The 9,651-nt window shown below is 42.9% G+C and overlaps 1 protein-coding gene across 5 annotated transcripts in view; it reads left to right on the top strand.

Annotated features, from left to right (window-relative positions):
• The first annotated feature begins 128 nt into the window (after nucleotides 1-128).
• UBR3 (ubiquitin protein ligase E3 component n-recognin 3) overlaps nucleotides 129-9,651 on the top strand; it is a 97,259-nt gene continuing 87,736 nt past the window's right edge. Inside the window, exon 1 of one of the 5 annotated variants that reach the window (XM_039365409.1) lies at nucleotides 129-547. Coding sequence is in view for 4 of the 5 variants with exons in the window: in XM_039365406.1 (XP_039221340.1) it covers nucleotides 881-1,359 (479 nt within the window). In the remaining variant the exon portion in view is untranslated. Of the gene's footprint in view, nucleotides 548-706; nucleotides 1,360-9,651 lie in introns of those variants that run through there. The other 4 variants (XM_039365406.1, XM_039365405.1, XM_039365408.1 and 1 more) reach the window with 4 other exon arrangements.

The raw sequence follows: 9,651 nt of genomic DNA, 5'->3' as shown, positions 1-9,651 counted from the left end.
TCCACATTCTTTGGTTTTCCCCCCCCTGTGCATTTATGCACAGTATAAAGTAAAGCTTGTCTTGCTCTGTGGGTATGTAACAGTCGGCTTTCTCCACCTTCGCTAGAGATTGATGACACTTGTTCCTTTGGCACGGGGAAAATTTAGGAGAACATTTCAGATCAGAAAGATCTTATTCTGGGGTGCCTGCTATTAGACTATTTAGCAACAGCTTGCTATGTAAGAAGACCCGGTAAGCGCCCTGCTTCATCCCTGATAAGTTTTTGGTCCTACTTCCTTAAAGTTTCACCCAGCCATAATCAACGCCTAACCGGATTAAGTTCATTAAAGGAAGGCGGGCAAGAAGAACTTGGCACCATGAGAAAAGTGCCGCTTAAAGTCCTAAGCGCATGGGGGGGGGCAACCTCAGCGGCCCCTGCCACGCGGACTAAAGTCTCCTCGGGGGCAAGTTCGCTCCCGAGCAAGCACGCGGGGATTGCAGCTCTTGGTTTTCCCCGAGGCCTTTCGCAGAAAGCGCCTTTTCAACCGGCTCTTCCAGCTGATGAAGGTCCAGTCCCGAGCATATACGAGCAGCGTTTATCAGCGCGGGCACCACCAGCGAGTCTCTTCACGGAGCGGGGGTGGGAGGGAGACGACGGGAGGCTCTCGGAGAGGGCAAAGCAGTAAGGGCGGTCAGCGCTGTGGCAGAAGGTGGAGGGGAGAGAGTACTGTAGGCGGCCGGGGTGCTGACTTTCCCGGCTATCGCGAGAGGCGCCGCTAGGAGGGAAGGGAGGGGAAAGGCGAGAGAGGGAGGCAGGTGAGAGAAGAAGCGCAGCTAGAGTCGGAGGGCTACGCCGCTCATAGCGGCTGCCTTGGTGGACGGACGTCCTCGGCTGCCCTCATGGCGGGTGCGGGGGCTGGAGGGGGCGCCCAGGAGAAGCGGGCTACGGCGGCGCGCCTGAAAGCGGCCCTCAGCGCCGCCGTAGCTGCCGCCGCCGCCGCCGCGGCCGAAGAGAGCGAGGCTGCCGGAGAACTCCAGGCGCTCCTGGAGCGGGTCTTGGGTCCCCTGGCGGGCAGCGACGACACCGAGGCGGTGTCCGAAGCGCTGGGGTGGTGCCGCTCTTTGCTGGCGGGCGGCGAGCCGTGGGACGGCTTCGTACAGGCTGTCAGGGCCTATGACCCGGCCACGCTCTGCGGCCTGGTGTGGACGGCCAACTTCGTGGCCTACCGCTGCCGGACTTGTGGGATCTCGCCTTGCATGAGCCTCTGCGCCGAGTGTTTTCACCAGGGCGAGCACGCCGGACACGACTACAACATGTTCCGCAGCCAGGCAGGGGGGGCCTGCGACTGCGGCGACGGCAACGTAATGCGGGAAGCCGGGTGAGTGGAAACAGCCCACTGGCTAGCGAATGGGAGGATCCCGGGGCCGCTCCAGCAAGTGTGTGGGGTTTCAGAAAAGCCACGAATGGCCCGCTCGCTCTGTTCCCTTTTTCCCAAGTGGTTTTGAAGGAAGCACGCGTGCCAAAATAAAAATAAAAATCGTGTATGACAGGGCTGTGATCCGGAAGGACAGGTGATGTAAGCTCTGTAAAGAAGTTAGCCACCTCTAGGCTGACGCCTCATGCTATTTCATTGGGACTATAGTAACTCATCTTCATGGGCGTCTGCTTTTAGGATCCGTACTCATAGTAGCTAAGACACAGTACTTTTGTGTCCATCTAGTATGTTGAATCGGGGATAAGCCCCTAGAATGCAGCACAACCTCCCGCGTACTCTGTAGCATCAATATGTCCTGTTCCCTAAATGTATGTAGAATCTGATATATTGCATAAATTTTTGTGAAGCAGGTTTTAGTTTGTAGAAGCCATAATAAATTTGTCTTTAAAGAAAATTTACTCTTAAGCTTACACTTGTTCCACAAGCTGCATTCCTTTGCGAATTACAATCTTTACTTCAACAAGAAGTCCTAAATTATTCTTAGGAGAGAAAATATCAATTCTTGGACATGAAAGTTAGGTATCAATAATTCTGCCAGCCAGGTTCAAACTCTTGGACATTTTCCTTGGCCCCTGGAGGCCTATAAGATTTTGCTGTTAAAATTCTGATAGGGTTAGTGTATCTATAAAAACAAAATCGCAAACATGGTAGAAGGCAGATTAATATGGCTCCATATTTCCTGATTCGTACATTTTAAATATGAGATTGAAAACTATACTATTAATAAAAGATACAGTATTCTTCTGCTCATTAATTGTATTTATTTATTGATCTTTTACATTAAGTTGAAAGAAGAGTAATGTTGCAGGACTCTGTATAAGTTAGAATTGTTAAGTTTGCATCTTATATATTCCAGGCAATACAGTACTTCTTTTTATTCTGTGTTCTTCCTGAAGTTAAAAACATTGGCTTGACTCACTACACTATGCCAGTATATTAATTCATGATTCTGTATAATAAATAAAAACAGAAAATTGTAGGGAATTCATTCTTATGTGAATTCATATCTTATGTGAATTCATTAAGTAGTATCCCTTTTGCTAGCTACAGGTCAGCAAGTTGTAGAAGTTTCCATATAGTGTTCTATGTTTTCACCAAAATGCCCATGACATTATTACCCCATATTCTCTTAACACTGGTAGAGATTAATTATAACTATGTCTTTAGCCCTTCCATATGAATGTTTATATTATTAGGAGGCTTTATAAAGTTGTCAATCAAAGGTTATGCAAGGGCTCATTTTTGACATTTGAGAAATAGAGAAATCCCACATACCAAATAACTTGTCTATAGTAGGAAATATAGGAGAAATGGGGCACAGGCTGTTGCACTGAAGACTTGTTTCTAATTTCAGTCCAGGTTAAATCCTTGGACAAAATAGTATTCAAGCAAATTACCAAAACAAATTCCTGTACAACATGCTTTTATTTTGTGGCAAAACAAAATGTTGACTTCTGAATTTGAAGTCATGGTTCAACTAATATAGCATAAAGAATAATAAAGGGCCAACGGGATAAGGACATACTTGAAAAAGGTTAGAAAATATAGATTACCTTAAAGAATGGAGTAAATAGTTGGAACAAGAAAGTAGCCTGAGAGAAGAGCTGACTGACAAAATGATGCAAAGAACTATAATAAAAGAGATGACACATGGGGCATATTTCCTTTTTGAAAGTCAATAATGCACTCAAATGTTGGGTAGAGCTGCTGCTAGTGGTGCTGGGGTAATAGTACATGTCAAGTTGCTATGAGGGCATACTTTCAGTTCAGTACTTTTTTGACAGGATGAGATGATTGAATACTGCCAAACTTTCTTGTCACAAAGAAAGCATGTGATAGAGTCATCCTATCCTCTGCCTCTATGTTAGTAGTTTGATACATGAACTTTGAAGTATGCCAGAATGTAAATAAGTCTCAAGTGTTGACTACTCAGTGTGATATACGCTGCCCATTGTTATTAGTATGAATTTAGAGAGAGAAAACAAAATATCTGTGGGCTCTAGTCATTTTTATTTTCATGCGTGAACAGTTGCACATGACAGTAGACAAGTTTTTTCATTAAAATATTACTACACCTTATAATTTATTGGTAATATAACAGTAGCCTTCAGCCTTTGTGGAAAAGGTTCACACAAGTCATAAAGTGATTGCTTTTATTTTTGAATATTACAGTGGGGCAAAAAAGTATTTAGTCAGCCACCAATTGTGCAAGTTCTCCCACTTAAAAAGATGAGAGAGGCCTGTAATTGTCGTCATAGGTAGACCTCAACCATGAGAGACAAAATGAGAAAACAAATCCAGACAATCACATTGTCTGATTTGGAAAGAATTTATTTGCAAATTATGGTGGAAAATAAGTATTTGGTCACCTACAAACAAGCAAGATTTCTGGCTCTCACAGACCTGTAACTTCTTCTTTAAGAGGCTCCTTTGTCCCCCACTCGTTCCTGTATTAATGGCACCTGTTTGAACTTGTTATTAATATAAAAGACACCTATCCACAACCTCAAACAGTCACACTCCAAACTCCACTATGGTGAAGACCAAAGAGCTGTCAAAGGACACCAGAAACAAAATTGTAGACCTGCACCAGGGTGGGAAGACTGAATCTGCAATAGGCAAGCAGCTTGGTGCGAAGAAATCAACTGTGGGAGCAATAATTAGAAAATGGAAGACGTACAAGACTACTGATAATCTCCCTCGATCTGGGGCTCCATGCAAGATCTCATCCCGTGGGGTCAACATGATCACAAGAACGGTGAGCAAAAATCCCCAGGGGGGCCTAGTGAATGACCTGCAGAGAGCTGGGACCAGCGTAACAAAGGCAACCATCAGTAACACACTACGCCGCCAGGGACTCAGATCCTGCAGTGCCAGACGTGCCCCCCTGCTTAAGCCAGTACATGTCCGGGCCCGTCTGAAGTTTGCTAGAGAGCATTTGATGATCCAGAAGAGGATTGGGAGAATGTCCTATGATCAGATGAAACCAAAGTAGAACTGTTTGGTAGAAACACAACTCATCGTGTTTGGAGGAGAGAGAATGCTGAGTTGCATCGAAAGAACACCATACCTACTGTGAAGCATGGGGGTGGCAACATTATGCTTTGGGGCTGTTTCTCTGCAAAGGGACCAGGACGACTGATCCGTGCACAGGAAAGAATGAATGGGGCCATGTATCGTGAGATTTTGAGTGCAAACCTCCTTCCATCAGCAAGGGCGTTGAAGATGAAACGTGGCTGGGTCTTTCAGCATGCCAGTGATCCCAAACACACTGCCCGGGCAACGAAGGAGTGGCTTCGTAAGAAGCATTTCAAGGTCCTGGAGTGGCCTAGCCAGTCTCCAGATCTCAACCCCATAGAAAACCTTTGGAGGGAGTTGAAAGTCCATGTTGCTCAGCGATAGCCCCAAAACATCACTGCTCTAGAGGAGATCTGCATGGAGGAATGGGCCAACATACCAGCAACAGTGTGTGCCAACCTTGTGAAAACTTACAGAAAACGTTTGACCTCTGTCATTGCCAACAAAGGATATATAACTAAGTATTGAGATGAACTTTTGATATTGACCACATACTTATTTTCCACCATAATTTGCAAATAAATTCTTTCCAAATCAGACAATGTGATTGTCTGGATTTGTTTTCTCGTTTTGTCTTTCACAGTTGAAGTCTACCTATGATGACAATTACAGGCCTCTCTCATCTTTTAAAGTGGGAGAACTTGCACAATTGGTGGCTGACTAAATATTTTTTTGCCCCACTGTATATGAACCCAGTCATTGAGATTGTAAGTAATAGTTTATGATATATTCCCAGTTAAAGTAACAGTGATGTTTCCTGCATTGTATGTTGTTACCTGAATACAATATCAAAAGAATCCTAGAAGATAAAGTAGCATAATGAATTAATGAATACTTTCTCCTGTATTTTAGCACTATGGGGCAAACAAACCAAGATTTCTACTTGAAGATGGCTTGTGTATTTAGAAAAAGGCTTGCCACACTAAAATAAAAATTTGTTAATGAGTGCCTTTGCACTCATGCACACGCACACACACACACACACATACACCATTTTCTCTCACTGCCCATAGTACAAAAGTCTTTTTCCAAAGTTTTGATCAAAAAGTCAGATATGATGTGGAGTGAGGTAGCGATCTGTATATCATTGGTATTGACATATATGGTGATAATGTCTTAATTTTTTTTGTTCAGGGGAACTTTTTGAATGGAGGATTATTCCGTCCGGAAAACAAAAATAGTAATGAAATTATTTTTCTATGTGTCTGTAAAGAAATAGGTTTATCCCACTCCACAGATATTTATGAAAGTTAATCATTTTTTGAACATAATGAATCGAAAATGTGTTCACTCCTATGCAACAAGTTCTTTCTAATGGTTCTTACCAGGTTGTTTTTTTTTTGTTTACATTTTGGAAATGTAACTGGTTATTCTAGTCCACTGACTGGAAGTACTCCTAAGCAAGAATGTAAATAGGGAAGTGATTGTGTGGCAAAGATGAAGAACCAAGCCTTTTCTTTTTGGAGACATGGAGGATAATGGAAAGGGTTATGGAAGATGGCATACTTGAATACTTATTTACATGAAAATAGAATTTTATTGCATTCTATAAAGATATTGTATACTAGCTTACACCTGAGATATTCTATACCAATGAAGTTTTTCATTTGCTCTTTATATCTGGAGAAAGAACATATACGAAACATAAAATAAGTTTTGGTTTAAATTCAAAAATTGTACTCCAAAAAGTTCTGCTTCCAGAACTTCAGATAGAATCTGCCCACCTGTTTTGCTTAGGCTGGGAATGGTTCCTCTCAGGATGTTCTGGGAAAGTGATCAGAAACAGTCATTCTTGTTTTATACTTCGTAACTCAGAAATTCACTGTGTCAAACCCCTTATGGCAGCTCACAATTGAGGAAGTAGGACTTTCAGGAATTCAGAGGAGGCAGGTTTATTGTAATCAGCAAAGGGGTGAGATTGTAGAATCTTGAAAACTGTATAACAAGTGTAGTTACTGAGTATACTGTATTAGGACTATGCTTTTATTGCCTTCTAGCAATCTTGATTTAATGGGAAGAGTGCTAGTTGCTTATTTGAAATCACAAAATGTCCATCTGTCCTTGTTTTGCTGTATTTTAGAAGCATAGTTTTTATTCTCGGGTCCGATAATTCCATCACAACTGCCTCTCAAGGTTAACATGGTTCTTCTGCTAATGTTTTGAAAGGCCGTGAAAATTACTCTTTTCCACTGAGCTTTTAGCTGAAATATATTGTGGAAGAAAGGGCTGAAGAGAGGCAGGGGTAAGGCTGCATGAATATGCCCCATTTTTCAACTTTGAGCTTTATCATCTGTAGTGCTTAATTACTGTGCACACTTGCAACCTTAGGTGCTTTTTAAGATCAACGAGATAACATGAAATGGAAAGACACAACTTACAACCAGTGGTGGGATTCAGCCAGTTTGCACCACTTCAACAGAACTGGTAGTTAATTTTTTGTTGACCAGGCCCAGAACGGACTTCCAGAAGCAGCATCCACACAGAGAACTGGTTGTTCACATATTTGAATCCCACCACTGCTTACAACTGTTTGCTTTATGATAGCTTGAATTAACGACAGCCTCCGGAAAAGTCATTTATACCTAAATTTGAACTTATGTCGGACACCCCACCCCCACAATCACATGATCACAATTTGGGCACTTGGTAATGGACTCCTATTTATGATCAGTTGCAGCATCCTGCAGCCACATGATAATCATTTGTGATTATTTTTTTTTTGCCAGTTTCCATCACTAAATGCCACTGGTGACACTGGATTGGCATTTACAACCATGGTAAAAATCATCAAAAAAAGCAGATTCAGTCATGTAATGACTGGACTTATGAGTGCAGTGACTTACAATGGAAATTCCGGCCCAATTGCGATTGTAAATTGAGGACTACTTGTAGCAGATCTATGCATTTGTAAAAGAGAGGACAAACCCTGTCAAAGTTAGCACATAGGAACCTAAAGAATATGGTACAGCAGGGGTGTCAAACTCAATTTCATTGAGGGCCGCATCAGCATTGTGGTTGCCCTCGGGGGCCGGGTGGGTGTGGCCAGGGTGGGTGCGGCCTACTGGGTGGGTGTGGATGGAGTGGGTGTGATCTACTGGGTGGACATGGCCAGCTCTACATTGTTCGCATCAAAGGTGCCTGTGGGGGCCTGGGCAGGAGTGGGACAGATCTGAGGGTCTCTGGCAGAAAGGGGTGGGACCGGGGCAAGCGCCAAGGCATGGTCCATTTCTTCATTCCTCACAAAGGGATGACACCTCCCCAGCATGCACCCAGGGGGTGGGGCCGACACAGCAGGGGCTGGTTCCTTGGTGTTTCTAGACGGCCTTGTGGAGCTAAGACTGAATGCGTTTCAGCATAGATGGCCACCACAAAATTGCACATTGGCTCCTGGCCGGCCTGAGCCAGGACCAAGGCAGCGGCGGCCGTTCCCTCATTGTTTCCAGGATGGCTTCGTGGGCCACATGAAACCATTTTGCGGGCCGCATCCGGCCCCCGGGCCTTGTGTTTGACATGTCTGTGGTACAGGAAGAAGTGTAGAACCAATCTATGCCCTCGCATTACAAAGGAGAAGCTCACATGGTTTGCTTGCCATCTGTCTGTTATGGAACCTATAGGAGCTCAAAAGTCAGTTTGGATAATCCCCAGTTGGAGAGGGATGGATGTGCAGTTGACTGTAATTGGTGTTCAGAATAGATAGGAAGTCTTGTAAGCTTTTTTCAAGTTTATTTGGGAAGTCATTATTATGACATGAGCAGCTACATAAATTGAATAATATATATATACAGTACACACAACTTGTTCCTGGTAACTGCTGTTAACTTACACATTTTGCAGACATGTCACATCCAGCAAACAAACCTCTATTGTTCTGCATGATTTCCTCCTACCCAACTGCCTGTAGTTAATACTGTTGTATCTGTTCCCTCCATAAATCACTAAGTGTACAAATTATTATCCCTGTGAAAATGTCATACAATTCATTGGGATACTTTGCCAAAGGCTGGACTGAGTTCTGCTAAAAGTTGCCTTCCAACACTTTTTCACATCCTTAGACTGGCAGGAATTTTAGACTTCTCATTTGATTCATCTAAATAAATTTTCTTTTTCTTTTTTGTTGCGGAAGGGCAAAAATAAAATAAAAACAATTCATTGATAACAGTATTGAGACAGCTTTGGTTGCACTTGTGGATGATCTGTATTGGGCTTGAAATGAGGGTAATGCATCCACCCTAACTCTCCTTGGTTTTTAAGTACTCTTTAATACATCAACCTTGGTGTCATTTTGGACCAGACAAGCAGTTAGGAATTGGAGGAGCACTCACTTTAATGGCTCTCCTCCTTCTTCTTGGATCAGCTCCAGTTGGGGTTGTGTTGGTCTAGTCCTAGACCAGGGGTAAGCAACCTTGGCTCTTTTATGACTCGTGGACTTCAACTCCCAGAATTCCTGAGCCAGCATGGCTGGCTCAGGAATTCTGGGAGTTGGAAATTCACGAGTCATAAAAGAGCCAAGGTTGCCTACCCCTGTCCTAGACCTTTGTTTTGTGGGGTGCTGCAAGGCTGTCCTCTTGAACATACATGAAGTTTCTGGGAGAGATCATCAGGGTAAAGTATCAGTAATCCCCAGTTGTATGTCTCTGTTTCTGGCTGCTAAACAAAATGTCAAAATTCTGCCCCAATGTGGGTGGTATACATTTTTTTTCTGTTACCTTGTTTGATATAAAATATTTTTTTGGAAAAAAAAAAAAGAAAAGCAGATGAACTAAAATTATTTTTACCTTGCCTGAGAAAATGGGTTAGTCTCCTTTCAGGAAGTAATTCCTTATTTGAAGCCATGGCATAAAAAAAGTCCTGCTCAATGTTTGAATAATATAATTGAATTAGAAAGCGATCACCAACTTTTATTATTGGTGTGTTAGTATTTTTAAAAAGACTTTTCTGTGATTTCATGTAAGTACACAGATTGGCTTATGTGTGGCATTAAAGTCCAGTGAATAATCATAGAATTAAAAAGGGCCATTGAAGCCATCCCTTACTCTGTGCAGAAAACCAATTTTAAGGATCCTTAATAGTTCTAGCTTCCATCTGAGCACATGAGGT

This window comes from Crotalus tigris, unplaced genomic scaffold, assembly GCF_016545835.1.
Source record: "Crotalus tigris isolate CLP2741 ecotype Arizona unplaced genomic scaffold, ASM1654583v1 scf7180000020074.1721668, whole genome shotgun sequence".
Classification (NCBI taxonomy): Eukaryota; Metazoa; Chordata; class Lepidosauria; order Squamata; family Viperidae; genus Crotalus; species Crotalus tigris.
The sequence above is the reverse complement of the archived record's forward strand: the minus strand, read 5'-3'. Positions and strand labels throughout refer to the sequence as shown.